Source organism: Canis lupus, chromosome 7 (assembly GCF_003254725.2).
Source record: "Canis lupus dingo isolate Sandy chromosome 7, ASM325472v2, whole genome shotgun sequence".
Taxonomy (NCBI): domain Eukaryota; kingdom Metazoa; phylum Chordata; class Mammalia; order Carnivora; family Canidae; genus Canis; species Canis lupus.
Window position 1 is genome coordinate 6,254,524 of NC_064249.1, and position 17,770 is coordinate 6,272,293.

The window sequence follows — 17,770 nt, forward strand, 5'->3', positions numbered from 1 at the left end:
GAATAGAGTTTTTAAACATCAAACTTAAATTTTAATGAAATCTCTTTCAATTTAGCAAAAGACGTAGAACAAATCCTAGAGCATAGACCAAGATTAGGTGCTTTGAAATGTCTGATTTGTAGTGATTTTTTTTTTGTTTTTTTTTAGGAATTTTCTTTCCCTGTAGCTTTGGAAATAGCTTTAAGATCAAACCTAACAATTTTTTTTAAAGATTTATTTATTTATTTATTTACTTACTTACTTACTTATTTACTTGAGAGATAGAGGGAGAGAGAACAGAGGGAGAGGGAGAAGCAGACTCCCCACTGAACAGGGAGCCTGATGTGAGGCTCCATCCCAGGACCCTAGGACCATGACCTGAGCTCAAGGCAAATGCTTAACTGCCTGAAACACCCAGTCACCCCAAATCTAATCATTATAAGGCTCTTGGTATTCATGGTTTTATGATATATTTTATCTTTATATTAATCATTTGGTTTAGGCTATGAAAAAAAAGTACATTTTTTACACAAAGAACTCAAAGTTTTTTATATTATTGCTTATCCTTTTTAAGTCACAAAGCCTTCATTTGAATCTTCAATCTTATATTTGTAGAACGCATGATATGTATATTGGATTTCTCAATCAGTAGTATATCTTTTAAATTACAAATACACAATAGTAATGAGTAGGAAATATTGTCAGTGGACTATTTGTACAAGTCCATAAGTTTTGTGTAGAAAGAACTTCTCACAAAGCAAAACAAAATAGCTCTCTGCTCCTCAGTTTTCCCTTTTTATTTAAATTCTCCTACATCAAAATACTTACTGGTTCCTTAACAAGTATTACTCTCTCCAGCTACCAATTAATGGATCTTGCAACCTGAGCCTCTGGTTTAATTTAAGATGGCAACGTTGGAGGACCCTAAACTCACCTCCTTCTCACATGCACGGAATCTACAGCTACATACAGAGCAGTTCTCTTGGAAAGAAATCTGAAAACTAACTGGATGGACTCCTATACATTGGTGGATAAAACACACATCAAGGGGCACCTGGCTGGCTTAGTCAATGGAGCATCTGACTCTTGACCTTGGGGTCATGACTTCAAGCCCCACATGGGACGTGGAGCCTGCTTTAAAAAAAAAAAAACAAAAAACAAAATTCACATCAAAATGGATAGGAGAGACTGGGATAGTATCTCACCATAAACTCCTCCCCAAATGTGGTAACCCACAGTCAGGCAGGAAACTCACAACTCTGAGCGGCTTCCTGGGAAGCAAAATATTTGAACCCCACATCTGGCACCCCATCCTTTAAGACCTGCACTGGAGAGATGGGTCTGCAAAACATCTAGCTTTGAAAGCCAATGGGGTTTATGTCTAGCAGGCTATATATAGCAAACTGAGAAACAGTTCTTGTAGTGCTCCTGTGGATTGACTTTGGCTAACCCCCCAGGGTACAATGGAGAGGCAGCTGTCTGAAACGCCTTGTCTTCCAGTGAAAGAGACCTATTTGCATGTCTTAAAAACTTTGGCGTGAAGGGCAGGCATCTAATGTCATACACACCTAGCAGGCAACTGAAATACTCTTCAAAGCCCATGAAGGCTGGAGGGCCCCATCTTCCTGTTGTCCCTCTCCCTGGCTCTCAGCTGCTGGTATCTTTCAGAAGGAAGCTTGTGTCCACATCCGAGGCTTTGGTGCTTGTGGCTGCCACCCAGAGAATGCCCCTTGATTGCCTGGCACTAACATCCATGGGGCTTGCAAGACTGTAACAGAGAAGGAGCTATTAACTGGCTATACTCTAGGACACGGCACTGAGGCAGCAGCCAGAAGTGCCCCCGCCTCCCCAGTTTTTCTGTGAAAGAGGCCTATTAGCTTATCCACACAGCTGAGGCCTGAGGGATTTAATTTCTGTTTAATTGATGTTTTCTGAATATGTTGCCCTTTAGGGAATGGAAGTTGGAGGTGAATATACCACTAACCAGAGTAAATCCACCTCAGAGGCAGAGCAGATGCACCAAATGGTTTCCACAAACCAGTGCATCAGTTTAGCTTTTGATCCAATTAAAATCTTAAGATCTATTGAACTTATTTTCTAGTTCTAGTACTCTCATGAGTGCAACCACTAAGCCATAATGCTGACATTTTAATTTGTTTTAAATGTAGTCACCATCCTTTGATGCTGCTTTGAACTGTGCATGAATTTTGGTATGAACATCTGGCCTGTTTTCCCTTAAATGACACTTGTAGGACAACTTAGCAGAGCATCCCTAGTAGTATATAGGTGGGGAAACAATTTTTAAAATACTCTCCATATGTGGGATCCCTGGGTGGCGCAGCGGTTTGGCGCCTGCCTTTGGCCCAGGGCGCGATCCTGGAGACCCGGGATCGAATCCCACGTCGGGCCCCCGGTGCATGGAGCCTGCTTCTCCCTCTGCCTATGTCTCTGCCTCTCTCTCTCTCACTGTGTGCCTATCATAAAAAAAAAAAAAAACTCTCCATATGTAAAGAACTACAATTCAAAATAAATTATTCATTTGCAAAGAAAGTAATCTAAAAAATTTTTTGTTCAAAGATTAATGCCAAGCCTTAAGATTCATTCTTTCAACAGCTCTAAGATGTGTTTTATATATTGTTTAGTGTTAAATGCCTTTATGAATATGTCTATGCTGCTTCTGCCCTTAAACATTACAAAACAGAAACCTGCATATTGGGATTTTGAACAAGTTTGACTTCCTTAACTAAGAATACTATTGGAAAATATTCTAAATAGGGTAGGATTCTATATGTTAACTGTTTTTAATTTCTTGGTGATTTAAAGAAGCTAAAAAGTGTATGGCATCGGTACTGCGCTTTTGAGAACTTTTTTGTTGTTGCTGTTTTTATTTTTATTTTTTTGATTTTTATTTTTTTGAGAACTTTTTAAGCAGGCTGAGAAATCAATTAGGAATTCAGAATCAGTTGCGAACTCCTGTACGACATCAGAGAGCCCTGGCTCTCCTAACAAGAATGCCAGCCGGTGGAAAGAGTGAACACTGCGGCCTTGCAGGGGACTCTACTCTTTAAGGAAATTGGATTCCACTCTAAATTCTGGCAATGGGTCATCTTCTCCCTACACTTGAATAAAGAGGTGTCTTCCTTTAGACAATGTCATGTGAAAGGGGTAAGTTTAGCAGGAATATATCCATCAGTTAACCTGAGGTTGCATCAGAATCTTACTTTTTAAGAGCATCGCAGGCTAAAACCAGAGTAAAAATTCAGCCACGTATTTCAGAAAAGAAAACGGGGTTTCTGCCTTGGTCACACAAGGGGACAGAAAAAGCAAACAGCTGAGGTAGCATCTGATGCTCGGGCCCAACAGAAGGGGGCCTGTGAGTCCTCACACCAGGCAGGGTCTCTCAAAGAAGCCCCGTGGGCAGAGGACGGCCCCTGGAATTCAGATGATGCTTTTCCCCTTGTTTTGTTTTGTTTTGCACTTTTATATATTTAGTAGCACAAATTAGGCCAAAGAAATGTTTCCTGGAGAAGGATGTGATTGGGAATGGAGCACGGACCGGAGTTAAGAATTGTCCTACAGATAAAGGCCCGTTCGTGAGGCACAGCGAGTGTTCCCTCGGGGATCTGGCCAGGGACTTGGGGAAGAGAAGCTTGAACATAAAGAAAGAGGAAATCTGAATTAAGCACAGAGGTGAAGTTTTATAATCCCCATGCACATACTTTTCAGGGACGTAGCACTTGCTTAGAAGCAAGGGATGGCTGTACTGTTTATTTTTGACAAGCCGAAATGGAGTGTTTTTCAACCAAAGATCATTATGCTTTTGAAAATATATGGACTTTTATAGTCGTTTCTGCTTCAGATTTAGATTTTTCATTTTAGTAGATTTATATGGGAAATGGATGTATATGTGTAAATATAAATTCTGTTTGTCAGATATTGACAAATGCGTGGGCAAACCTTCAAATGGAAAGTTCCATGGAATTACATGGAAAGAAACGCTTGGAACCTGTGAACAGTTTGCTACAGCTGTCAGAATGGATTTGCAGTGAAAGGAGAAGTCTCGTGGGCAGGGGTCTTTACCGTTCATTGCTTGAAAAGTGGATCTTCAGATGTTGCAAAAAATAAACCGTGAGCCGTGGAGAACCGTATGGGTGGCGACGTGTGCGTTGGCAGAGCGTCCTCCCCCAGAGTGCAGGCGGTGCGGGGGGCCGGGCCCTGGGAGCCCCCCTCCCGCCCCGGGGCGCAGAGCTGCCGCCCTCCTCGAGGGCTTCCTGCAGGGAGACCCCAGCTGCCCCCCCCCGGCCTCGCCTGTACCTGCTGTGCACCTGCTCCCCTGCGGCCCGCAGCCCTCGGGGCTTCGGACACCTGCCTTTCTTGTCCTGGGATCAGGGCTACACTGGGGGACCCGGAAGCCCATGTCCCAACAATGAGAGCATCAAAGCTGATTTGTTTAACTAATAATAACGGTTTGCTTTTGTTCAGGGGGAAAAAAAAATCTTGGTCATTTTCCAGATTCGAGTTAAATCAGATTGTTAAACGTCCTTGATATTTTTGGAGCCACCGTCACACATGGGAGTCACCTGGGGAGTTTTGCAGAGGCCTGAGTCCCACCTCCCAAAAGTTTCTCATGGACTTGATCTGGGATGTGGCCTGGGTATAGGGATTTTTTTTTAAAGCTTCCCAAGTGATTCTAATATGCAGCTAAGGTTGAGAAGCTCTGCATTAGTGATTCTCAAGCTCCACTGCCGTTTCCACATATAAACACTGAAGGTAAAGGCTTATATTTACAAAATGCTGGGTCTTTTAAATTATTTTTTGAAAGATTTATTTATTTTTTGAAAGATTTATTATTTTTTGAAAGAAAGAGGAAGTTGGGGGAGGGGCAGAGGGAGATGGAGAGAGACTCTCAAGAGACTCTCTGCTGAGCTCGGAGTCCCACTCGGGGCTAGATCCCATGACCCTGACATCATGACCTGAGCTGAAATCGAGAGTCAGACGCCTAACTGACCGAGCCACCCATGTGCTCCATGAAATGCTATTTTTTTAAATTGAGCCTATTCCATCAGAATACAGTCTGAGACATAAGATGTTGCCTAGTTAACGAAACATGGCTATTTGTGGTTGGAAAAACCAGAGGCAATCTTTCTGATAGCACTGGATGAAAATTAGGTTGTCTATAAGAAAACAATTTATTAAACTGTATTTGGCTTTAGCTAGAGACTACAGAATACTTTTTCAAATTGGCATAAAATGTACAAAGGAGCTTTTAAGGTAACTACCAAAAAGTCTCCTGTAGGAATGCTGAAGAGAGAGAGGATTGGCAGGAATCTGAATTTGCATTGTTTCAGAATATTTTTGCTTTAAAAAAAATAGGCAGCTTTGGTATTTGAAAACTTAGTAATAATGCCTGACAGCTAACATATTAACCAAGAATGAACTTTCTTATATATTTTAATAATTGCATATTTCTACTCAAGAGCGGGATCTAACATAGTCTACTGACTCCCAGAAATGAAAAGCCAACTACCTGTGCACGTACATAATTTTTTCTCTGCTTATTTTTGCTTTAACCATTTCCAATTCCATCCAGGAAAATTTGCACTAAAGGGAGTCAATCTTTATATCACGTAGCACTGCTGCCCTCCTGTGGGCTCTCTGGGCATATGACGTTCCCGGAGTCCTTCCGACTTGGTCATTCAGAGGTTCCAGTCATCGCTGTGATTCCCAGAGGATATTTTAAATTTCATTTCGGATCTAGTATTAACTAAGCCTTTCTGTATTTCCTTCTGTGAAATTAACATTTTCATAAGGGGTAAACCCTGTTCCTGTTGCTTAAATACGGGGGAAGTATAACTTTGGGGTCTGTAGTCAATCATTTTTCCCCTTCCTCTTTCATTTCCTTCCTCACTTAGAAAAGTGAACAAATGGCCACAAATATAGAGCATATGGAGCAAGCTGTCTTGCAAATGGGTAGTAAAATTGCTGTTCACAGGAGAAGCTGCTTATATTTACATCTTAAATAGATATCTCCCCCTTACAAAGCTTTTTTAAAAAATGGAATTATTTTATGTGGCAGTGGCAAGCCTTGTGCCAAACTATGGAAGCCAAGCGAGAGCTCCGGCATCCCGGTGCTCAGGGCCGGTGGCTTCAGGGCGCATCTGGCCACCTCGGCCCTTTAGGTGAGCACTTCGTCACGGTGCCTGGGGAAACGCCACTCATCTGATCACCCAGCACCACCTGCAGAGGCTCCTGGGAAAACACCCCCTCCGTTTGTCTTTGGCCTGGGGCTTGGGTAGCACCTGGGCAGGACCCCATGGCACCATGCTTCTCCCGCTCTAGTGTGCAGGCAGGTCTTGCTGAGACGCAGATTCTGAGTCCGGGGAGCCGGCTGGGGCCCGAGGCTGAGCCCTGCCCTCTGTGGTTTGGGAGCCCTGCCCCTGACCTGTGATGCTACCTCTGGCGCTGAGGGCCTTGGCACATGGGATCCGGGCGGGGCCCTCACTGTAATCACCAGCTTCCCTGCAGGGGAACCCTGGGGAAGCTGACAGCAGGAGGGGCGGTGTGACCCTGTGCTCTGCTGCCGGCCTTGGGGGTGGAGGCAGGGCCCTCGCGCCAAGAGCGCAGCTCTGGGAGCTGGAAAAGCAAAGGAACGGATCCTCCTCGGACCTGGACCTCTGGCGGAAGCCCAGCCCTGCCAAGGCCTGGAGTCCAGCCTCGGGAAATGATGTCACACTTCCAGGACTGAAAGAAACGAGGCGGTGGTGTTTTAAGACAATGTGTGAATGCTTGAGTGGCACCCAGATCCCCACGTTAAAATCCTACCCACCCCCACCCCCACCCCAGGTGACAGGATTAGGAGGTGGGGCTTCTGGGGAGGGATTAGGTCAGGAGGGCAGAGCCTTCAAGCCTTCATGAATGGGATGAGTGGCCCTGTGAAGAGGCCCAGGAGCGACCCCTAAGCTCCTCTGGCCTGGGAAGGCAGTGTCTTGAAGCGGAACGCGGGCTCTCACTGGGCCCTGAATCTGCAGGCACCCCGACCTTAGACTTCCCAGCATCCCAGACCGGAAGTGCGTGTTGTGTCTAGGCTGCCGGGTCCCTGGTGTCTTCTTACAGCCGCCCAAGGAGGCTAAGACCAACCCCCAGTTGTTGTACTTGTTACAGGACACTCCTACACCCACGCCAGGGGTCCTCACACCCGTGTTGTGTAGGAAAGCCTTTTAGAAGCAAGCCCACAGAGGAGTGGCTGCACATCAGTCACCTGGGGAAACTTTGGGACAAAACTGTGTAGGTCCCGATCCCAGAACAGTATAACCAGACCCCATATGGGTGTACCCTAAAACTTGCATGGCCCTATAAACCAGATTCAAGATGTCTCTGATATCACACAAAGTACTCACTCAAGGGCCACAGTCCTCCCTGAAGAGTCCCCAGGTGTAAGCCCCCCTACATTCAAATCTGGCCAGTCACTGAACACCTTACAGAACTGGTTCGCCCTGCCCTCAAGGGTTCATAGAAACTTAGATTCACAAGTAGACCTCCTGCATCTTTTATAAAGTAACGAGAATCATCAGGCTGCTTTCCTTGACCAGCCATGTGACATGTGTTCAGTTACACAAAATTTCTCAAAGGATCCCTGACCACAGAGGTGCCAGGGCTGCTGCCCATCGGGAACCAACCTGTTTCCCCATCAGGAAGGAGCATCCCTCCACCCAGGCTTGAACATTTCTCTTTTCTGTGATCTTTTCTCTCCTTTTGTTTCTTGGCTCACAGAATTGCAGTCTTGTCTTATTGGGCTGGCTTCGTTTTTAATGTGTGTCTGCGTAACCTTCCGTAAAGTCTCAGGAGGTAGGTAAAATCTGCATCGCCAGTCGCCTTTTCATGAATGGGAAATGACAGAAGAAAAACAAAGATGTGACTGATTAGAGTAAAATATTTATTCAAGTCAGGATGCAGGAATAGACTCTGCACAGAAAGATAATTCAACAGCACCATTTATAGCACATACAGCACCACATTTCAGCAAAATGCAACCCAGGACATCAGATACATTATAGCCATTTGTTTTTTAAAAAATACATTATGTTCTCTCTTACCTCTGCAATAAGGTATCATAGATGCAGCTAAAGAAGTTAGTGAACAAAGTGCCAGATCGTCCTTCCCCACTCTCTGCCCATCCTTCTTCCAAGAAACCACAGGCGGCCGCTCACCAGAGTTGGCATGAGGCTTCGAGGCTGCTGCTTTTCCCCCTACATCATAACCGATTTCAAATGGTGCTAGACAAAAACAGACTCTGAACACCAGGAGAAATCGGTCAGCCTGTGTAAGAGATGGGTCCGGTGGTGCTCCTGGGGGTCCTGCACTTGGCCGTGCGGTGGCAAGTCTGACTCCAGCTGCACCGCAACGGCAGCTGAATGTTCCAGGGCGTCTAGGAGCAGGTACAGTGCTGATGTGGATGGAATCGTCCTCCGGGTATAACAGAGGAGAAAATCCCGGTATGAGTCATGATGAAATGGAAAGCTATCAGGTCAAGTTCCCAAACACCAGACAATAAGCAGTTCTGAGTCAGGAAGATACATACAAAGAGAATTAGATTAGGCCAACTAACTATTAACCAGTAGATTCCTGGAACTCACACCTTAGGGTAGACTTCTTATGTTCACATGTAAACCCTTTCATCCCTCTGGAGTTAAAACAGACCCAGACTAAAAGTACCTCTCCCTGCACTCTTGTTCCTACTCTTTATCATGTTACCTGGTCCTTGAAATCTTACCACTCTCTAGTGAGAAGAGGCAAACAAACATAAGACAATGGAAAACAGGGGGGAAAAAAAAGAGTATTTTCCTTAAGACTTAGGGTAAATTGCTCAAGATACCAGCCCTAGGCCTTCCTAAAAAGGAAGCTGGGGAAACCAATTAGGGACTTGCAAGAATACACAGGGAGCAGTTTGAGAGAAAACAGCAAGCCAAATAAGAATTATTTGAATGCTAGCATCACAGAATGAAGAACTTCTTGGGATGCTCAAAAATACCATATTTCCTATTTCAATGGCCCAGTTATGCCAGAGACCTGATTTATATAATCTTCCTCACAGTAAGGGGTGATCTTGGGCTCCCCTTTAAGCCTAGAATATGATGCTAAAATATGTATGGCCTATATTTAACTGTGTAGTCTCAAGACTACCATAACACAGTATTGCCTGGCCACTAAATAAATTTAACTCCAGAAATCATGGAAAAGGTAAGACTTTACTGGAATATCCCAGCAAGACTCAAGGAAGTATTACATTATGTGACCCTTATAAAAATGTCCTAGGGACCCCTGGGTGGCGCAGCGGTTTGGCGCCTGCCTTTGGCCCAGGGCGCGATCCTGGAGACCCGGGATCCAATCCCACATCGGGCTCCCGGTGCTTGGAGCCTGCTTCTCCCTCTGCCTGTGTCTCTGCCTCTCTCTCTCTCTCCGTGTGACTATCATAAATAAATAAATTAAAAAAAAATATCCTAAAATCCACTTTACCCATTTCAGTTCTCCAAGGATCCATGTGTTAATGCAACTGCTTTCTGAGAACCTAGCTTCTTTCTCTTCTACCCAGATTGTCTCTCAAAACCTTCAGCTGAAGTTGGCTTATTGTTCTACTACCCATCTCACTGCCTGGATCTCCTACTTCACAAAAGTCTCCATGACCTTTCTAAGGTAAGTGAAGTTTCTTTAGCGGAGTTCAACGCAACACAGCACTAAAAAAGGAGCAAGGAAATGCAGAAACTATCTTAGAATGCAGGATAGGGAGAAAGAATATATTTACCCTGCATGTAAATCTGGAAACTTTAACCTCATTAAAACTAAAGAAATGCAAAAGCAAGGGGCAAGATACCTTCCCCCCCCCCATTACGTTAATGACAATAGAAAGGTTCTTTTTTATTTATTTATTTTTTTAAATTTTTTTTTAATTTACGACAGTCACACACACACACACAGAGAGAGAGAGAGGCAGAGACACAGGCAGAGGGAGAAGCAGGCTCCATGCACCGGGAGCCCGATGTGGGATTCGATCCCGGGGCTCCAGGATCGCGCCCTGGGCCAAAGGCAGGCGCCAAACTGCTGCGCCACCCAGGGATCCCTTCTTTTTTATTTAAAAAAAAAAAAAAAGTTTATTTATTCAAGAGAGAGAGAGGCAGAGAGAGAGAAGTAGGCTCCATGCAGGGAGCCCATTGTGGACTCCATGGGGGACTCCAGGATAAGGCCCTGAGCCCATGGCAGACACTCAACTGCTGAGCCACCCAGGGATCTCCAATAGAAAAATTCTTATGTGAATATCTAATAAAAATCAAGGATGTGATGAAACGGATATCCTCATATGTTGAAGATACCACAGCAACTGGCAAAAAGCCTATGAAAAACATGGAATATATAGAGAGAATAATACAAATATTCATACCAATTAGCCCTCCTAGGAATCCACTCTAATGGAATATTTTAATTTGAAAAATATTTCATGCATTTTTATCAAGGCCTTCATTACAAATAAAACTGGAAACAACTTAATTATACAATAGACATTTTGGATTGCACTGATATATCCACTAGAGTTTCTTTTTATTTGCCTCTGTCTTTATTTGGATTTCTACTGTATAAAACGTAAATGCATGGGAATGCACGTTTTTACTGTGTAAAAACGTAGATGCATGGGAAAATGTACCAGAATGGATTGTACAAAACATGTCAGAATAGGAGGATTATAGATGGTATCTTTTGTTCTGTAAATTTTCTGCTGTAATTATTTTATTTTAAAAGTATTAAGTTAACACAGAAAAAAAACACATACTTTGTGGAGTGCACAAGATAAAATGAGTTGTGTGAGGGAGACCGATGGCTTTTTATATTAGAAAAACAGTAGACTGTATGCTGAAAAGAAATCAGGATGAATCTGTCCCTGGCTGAAAGCTCCTGTTTGATCATGCTGCATGCCACACTTGTGTCATCCTGGCTTTTGTCTTCCCTTCAGGCACACGGGATGCTCTCACAACTGGTAAGTTTTGAGAAGGGTTTGATGAGGAGCTCTAGCACCTTTCACAGTAAGTATTCACTTACAATGAAAGAAATGTAAAATGAGAGATCAACATCTCTTACAATTCCAGCTGGAAGGAAAGAAAGTCCAAATTCAGGCCACAGTGTGGCAAGATTGGCATCCCTACAGGCATGTAGAGTGAGTGTCCTTTATGGAAGTTTCTTAAAACTAAAAAAAAAAAAAAGGATTTTATTTATTTATTCATAAGAGAGAGAGTCAGAGGGAGAAGCAGGCTCCCTGTGGGGAGCCCAATACGGGACTCGATCCCAGGACCCTAGGATCACGTCAAGCCAAAGGCAGACACGCAACCACTAAGCCACCCAAGCGCCCCCTTTATGGAAGTGTCTATACTGGCTTTGAATTGTTACAAATGAATAAGCATCCTTCCTTTTCCAATGGAGCTGGAGAGCACAATTCCTCTTCGGTTGATAACCCGGGAAGCTTCTCAGGATGGTAGTTGTGCCCACTTGCACAAACTGGAAGCCACAGAGCCCAATCTCCTAAGCCCATTTCCATGACCTGCCTACATAAGAGGAGTGGTTTAGGGGTAGACTTTGCTGCCTAGAAGAGCTTGTGCCTGTGTCTTACACAAAGACAGGAGTTTTAGGTCCTGGGGTGCTGGAGGCAGGAGCTCCAGTGCTGTTCTCACCTATTTGCTGAAAGGCTGCTCTGGATCAAAGGTCACAAACTGCTCTGCTCACCCCTTATCTAAAACTTTGTGGTAATACTACTAATGCACCAGATTAAGCTGGGAGCAGTTTAAAGGTAAACTTACTCTTAAAGGTAAGCCTGTGTGAGGTGTTTCTTAAATGTAGAATTTATAGTTACATATAAAAAACTCACTGGCAACCACTAGTGGGACTAGGTATTTAGAGTTTAAAACCTATGGGTTATGTTTTCCATGCATTCAGTGACCCTGTTTTACTGCCTGGGCCTTTTCTTTGGTGCAATCTTTCTTTCACCCATCGTCGTTTCCTGTTGAATAATTCTAACATACAAAAACGGTAAGTACAGCCATATTCTTCTAAAAAATATTGTAACTGTACCTTACTCTTTTGGAAGCCACAGAGAAGTAAAATAAAACTTAAAAAAAAAGCACTACTACATAATATATAATAATCCATAATTATAAAGAAGGCCCTTGATGTATATTATGGGTAGAGAATTATTCACACTAAAAGCAATATATATGACAATAAGAACACTTAAAAAAAAAAGCTTAGAATTTTAAGAAGGATTCAAATTTTACAAAAAGGGAAAATAGGCAGAAGAAATTTTTCCAAATTGCCCGTGTTGATAAGACAGTTGGTATCCCAGTTTTGCTGAAACATTCCTAACCCATACCTCTGTATGCAGACTTTATCAAAGCACTAGAAGTTACGTAGTGTGTCCCACTGGCACACACATTACAGGTTGCCAGTGTCAAAGAATTGAGGCTTTTTGAAGGGCATTAAAAAATAAATATTTTGTAAACCCACCTAGTTTTTAAACTTTTTAAAAAGATTTTTATTTATTCTTTTTTTTAATTAATTAATTAATTTATTTATGATAGTCACAGAGAGAGAGTGAGAGAGGCAGAGATACAGGCAGAGGGAAAAGCAGGTTCTCTGTGGAGCCCGATGTGGGACTTTATCCCAGGACCCTGGGATCACGACCTGAGCCAAAGGCAGATGCCCAACCCACTGAGCCACTCAGGTGCCCCAATATTTAAACTTTCTAAAACCTTACAAGGATTAGATCTAAATAAACATTTCTGACTAGGAAGAGAACATATCCAGCTTTTGTATTCGCTGATTGATTGACTGATTTTATTTATGCATGAGATACACAGAGAGAGGCAGAAACACAGGCAGAGGGAGAAGCAGGCTCCTTGCGGGGAGCCTGATGTGGGACTCGATCCCTGGACCCCAGGGATCACGCCCTGAGCCGGAAGATAGATGCTCAACCACTGAGCCACCCAGGTACCCCTTTGCTGATTTATTTAGAATAAAATCTGCAAGGTCATAGTCAATACTATCAGAGTTTAACCATGATAAATTCTATACCCATGAGGAACAGTTTATACCTTTAAGAGAATAGCTTGCTATAGCAAATGTTCTAAATAAAGTCTCCTAATTAAAACAAACCTAACAGAAACTAAAGTTGCTCTTTCAGAGGAGGCCAGTGTACACTTTTTAAAAGCAGAATATTACAGCAGAGCACCTTATAATCTAGTCAGGAACTCAATTTCATGATAAAATAATTAGCAGAGATTTACATTTAAATCTTTATTCTTCCTAATATTCTCTACATGTTATGGCTTGATAGGTAAAGACACTTCATTCTTCTTCATTATAAAAAAAGTGAAAAGTAGCCTTGATGCTTTCTATTAGCAAGTCTATCAATAACCTCTTCCCCTTAAAGTCTCTTTTAGTACTACTACAGTTTTAAGTCTTAAATTTTTTTTTAAGTTAAGGTTGAACTAAAGTAGTTGAGGCTTCTCACTTTCTATTTCTAGACCAATATATCAAGTTAAAACCAGCCCAGGCAAATGACTCTCTTAGAAACATTCATGACTGCCTCTCCCATCCTCTCTTCTCCCAAGGACTTCATTCTGCATTCCTATGGCCTGTTCCTAGTTCAATTGAAGGATCAAATTCTTAAGTCTAGCATTGATTTGTTTCCTCCATGTAACTTAATACCATTTCTTCATATTATCATCCTTGGGCACAAAACGGATTCAATAGCCATTTCATAAAAATTATTTCTTTAGAAATGATAGGGTGCCTTGGTGCTTCAGTGGGTTGGGGATCTGCCTTTGGCTCAGGTCATGATCCCTGGTCTTCTGGAATTCCTGCTCAATGGGGAGCCTGCTTCTCTCTCTCTCTCTCTCCCCTCCCCTGTCTTAGATAAATTAAAAAAAAAAAAACCACACACACACAAAACAATTATCTTGTCTCATCTAAACACCCTCAGATCATACACCCTGTGTATGTTCATGTATTCCAGGTCTTAAAATCTGCCCCTGTTGTGCCCATGTTCTTTCTGAGTGTGACAGCCTCACACAAGCATTCTGTGATCAGTAGCGACCAGGGATGTGGCTGGGAGTAAGATCACGGTCTTTAACCTTAAAGCTTAGAGAGTAAACCCCCAAACATCGAAGTAACCCACCAGAGAACCTATCACATATATGTAATCCATGAACATTTCAAAACTTCTCTAAGCCTTTACTTTTTGGGCCTGTTTTCACTTCTTGGGATATGAGATTACTATAAGAAAATGCCATTTATTTTTGTGTTAGAAATAACACATAACTAAGATCAGCACGAGGAAGTGTCGGATGCCCAAGATCCTGGTGTGGAAGCAGCTGGGTAATTAATCATTGTTCTATGTCCATGTGTGCGTGAAGCTGATAAGACTAAGTGGCTGCATCTACATAGGGTGAGCTGACTATTCTGGATTTAAAGCATTTCTCACAGGAAGGGCGGGTGAGCTGACTATTCTGGATTTAAAGCATTTCTCACAGGAAGGGCAGGAAGGCCCCATCAGGGAAACAAGAGGGAAGCCACATGACAGGCACAGAATAGGAGTGGAGGGGACCTTGGCTCTTGCTTCCACAGCCATGCAGTTTCCGTCAGAGCCCCAAAACACAGAACAGGATAGAAGGCCTGCTCTGTGGGAGCCGCAGGATCAAACCAGGCCTGGAGGGGTGCAGGCACAAGTCTGTGTCTGATGCAGGAGACAACTCAGAAACTACCCAGGTTTTTTGTGGTAGCACTCTTAGAGGATGTTTAGCACACACATTTCATTTTGTAAGTATTTATTGATCACTTCTCTGTTCCAGGGACAGTTCTGAGGCTTGTTAAGCACCCATCATCAGTGAAGATGGACTCCTTTATGGAGTTCTCATTCCAGTGCCAAGAGACAGACTAGAAACAAGACACATAATTAATTAAAATAAAGGGGGATAAAGGCTAGGAGAAAACAGGGCAGAGTGAGAGAGCTCGGGAACGGGTGAGGAAGAGACGCAATCTTTAATACGATGGCCCCACTGAGCAGCATTTTAAAGTGAGATTGTGTCTGTGTTCTTTCTATTTTAAATTTTAATTTTTTAGTAAATCTTTAAGCTATTTTTTTAAAGATTACTTTTTTAATGCCTTGTTTAGCCAGCAACTTAGGAGTGAAGTGGCCAGAAGTGATGTTAACAGGGAAAACAGGAGCTACAAAATAGGAGTCAGCTGTCTGAGGTGGTGGTTAGCGTCCAGGAGAAAGCAGTGTTGTTATTTAGTGGCACCTTCTGGCAGTTGCGTTGTGATCCGAGACGGAAGGACCTGATGGCTCTAACTAGCTCTCTCCTCCATCAGGGAATTCTGCTGCAACCGTCTACCAGGTAGTATATCTTCAATTGTCCTAAACTTACCATAGGTTTCAAGGTTGCTCTTTCTTTTAATATACTAACACTGAGCTTGGGGAGCAAGCCTGCTTCACACTTGTGTCACATGGCTGATGATGGCATATGCCTCCTCGATCCTTAGCTTTCCCAGTTTCTGTATGTCTATGGGTGCACTCCCTCTGCCCCACACTGCACTTCCCACTCTATTACATCCTCTTGTCTCCTTGGTCTCTAATACACTCCTCCCCGGCCCCTCAGCCCCAGCAGAAAATGAGCTTCTCGTGAGCAGAGACCACCTATAGGTACTCAAAATCATTTTTATTTAATGATTTTTGACTTCCACTGGTACAGTCGTCAGGATTAATAAGAATAGTAACAGCTAATATATATTTGTTTACAAAATATTTTAAAATTTGTTGTCTTCTTTGGCTTCCAAAGCAACTGTGAGGTAGCTTGGCCCAATAACATTGTTATCCCAAAGCAGAGAAGATTCTGAGCAGAGAAATTCAGTGACATGCTTAAAATCACAACAGGAGGAAATTGTTCAGGGGTACTGCTTCAGTCCTGATGATTGGACTCAGAATCCTGACCCCATTCAGCTATCTGGAAATAATTTCAGCTGCCACTGCTACTGAATCTGATTCTGTATCACCAAGAACTGCATACATTACAAAGGTGGAATATTTCCTTTTTTCTTTCAATATTCCTCCTTCCCATCAATTTTACTTGATCTTTTTTTAAGCTACTCTGGTACATTAAACCAGTATCCTTTTAGAGAATAGTAGGCAATTCCTCCCTTTTTTTTTACTGTAGTCTGAGTTACTAGCTTATAAGAAAATTAAAGTATTTCTGTAAGGGACTCTGTCCTTATTAAGGTTTGGTGAAAATATTCCTGTCCATTTACACAGACTAGCAGGTTCTGTGATTTGCATTAGTGGCCTTTCACTAGTCAGAAACAAGTGTCATCTGCATACCTTATATCTCACTATATATTTACACGATAATTTGTGACAAAGGTTAAGCAAGGTAAGTCATGCACTGATAATCTGAGGAATAATAGTCAGATTCCTCCATTCACAGCCCATTTATCCTTGCCTCTGATCCATTCCCATTCCTGTATAACCCAGCTTTCCTGCATTTACTCAGAGCTCTCAAGTCTTCACTGGTGACAGAACTATTAAGACCGTTCCCTATAAAGCATCCTTGCATAATTCCATGTTCGCAGGAACTACCATCAATTAGGTGGACAGCCACTCCTTCAGCACTCACTAAGGCTGCATTGTCCCACACCCATGTACCACTCATTGGTCAAAACCAATTTCAGCCATTCCTTAGCTAACCACGTAGTCATCTCTCCTGGAAGCCCTCCCAGAACACCTATCGGTACCACCCTCTACTCTTCCTCGTGTGTGGCACTTGTTTGCTCTTCCTCATCCTGTGACCACTTTGGCTCCTGATTCAGTCTTCCCTGACACTTCTGACACCTGATTCAGTTCCTTTCTGTTGTGAGGGATGATGCCCTTCCTTGTTCCAATTTCCAAGAAAGGGTAAGAGTAACTAGTAAATAGGAAGTACTGGTAAGTGGTGTAATGAGTCAGCTCTTTGTGCTTCCTCCCTAAAGTCCCTATTATTTTTTTTTTAAGATTTTATTTATTTATGATAGTCACACAGAGAGAGAGAGAGAGAGAGGCAGAGACACAGGCAGAGGGAGAAGCAGGCTCCATGCACCGGGAGCCTGAAGTGGGATTCGATCCCGGGTCTCCAAGATCGCGCCCTGGGCCAAAGGCAGGCGCCAAACCGCTGCGCCACCCAGGGATCCCCCTAAAGTCCCTATTATTATTAAACATATTTGAAATCTCAAGGTACTGGCACTGAATCACTTATCATTTCATTTATGTACAATCAAGTGCTTGCTTAACCCTGGAAGAGGCAGAGATCATGAGCTTTGCAGTCAGTAAGAGATGTGTTCACATCACTTACTAGTATGAAACCCTCAGCAGGACACTTACCTTCTCAAAACCTCATTTTCCTTGTCTGTAAAATAGAGATAATCATCCTGACCTCACTTAGTACAGTGCCTCGTTTAGGATGAAGGTCAGAAAACGTTAGCTATTGTTATTTACACGTGACTGTTATTGGCATTTAGAAGGGATTAAATCCTTGGAATTATTCTCAGTCCTCATATGCCTCATGACCAGGACCGCTGCTCTCCACACCATGGGAGTTAATTGTACAGAAAACAGAACTATCTTTGCTAAAGTGGAAGAAGGAAGCCTTATGTAAGATTGCCGTACAGAGCTTTTGACCTTGCCAGGCTTAAATGTCACAATCGGGCAGTAAATGATTATTTACCAGTC

The 17,770-nt window shown here is 43.0% G+C and overlaps 2 protein-coding genes and 1 long non-coding RNA gene across 17 annotated transcripts in view; 2 read left to right on the forward strand and 1 right to left on the reverse strand.

Annotated features, from left to right (window-relative positions):
- Positions 1-4,127, forward strand: part of LOC112648319 (membrane cofactor protein-like) — a 31,724-nt gene extending 27,597 nt beyond the window's left edge. For all 4 annotated transcript variants that reach the window (XM_049112059.1, XM_049112060.1, XM_025429780.3 and 1 more), the window contains one exon: positions 838-4,127. Coding sequence is in view for 2 of the 4 variants with exons in the window: in XM_025429780.3 (XP_025285565.1) it covers positions 838-865 (28 nt within the window). In the remaining 2 variants the exon portion in view is untranslated. The remainder of the gene's footprint in view (positions 1-837) is intronic.
- LOC125755390 (uncharacterized) overlaps positions 1-10,982 on the reverse strand; it is a 76,728-nt gene extending 65,746 nt beyond the window's left edge. For all 9 annotated transcript variants that reach the window (XR_007411782.1, XR_007411780.1, XR_007411778.1 and 6 more), the window contains exons 1-2: positions 8,073-10,982; positions 7,656-7,851 (exon numbers count right to left, since the gene is read on the reverse strand). This is a non-coding gene — a long non-coding RNA (uncharacterized LOC125755390). The remainder of the gene's footprint in view (positions 1-7,655; positions 7,852-8,072) is intronic.
- The window catches only part of LOC112648316 (complement receptor type 2-like), a 152,762-nt gene that overhangs the window by 131,450 nt on the left and 3,542 nt on the right, over positions 1-17,770 (forward strand). The window contains exon 16 of one of the 4 annotated variants that reach the window (XM_049112052.1): positions 10,979-12,221. The exons of the other annotated variants lie outside the window; for them this stretch is intronic. Within the exon in view, the coding sequence (XP_048968009.1) occupies positions 10,979-11,013 (35 nt within the window). The 3' untranslated portion in view covers positions 11,014-12,221. Of the gene's footprint in view, positions 1-10,978; positions 12,222-17,770 lie in introns of those variants that run through there. 4 annotated transcript variants of the gene reach the window in all.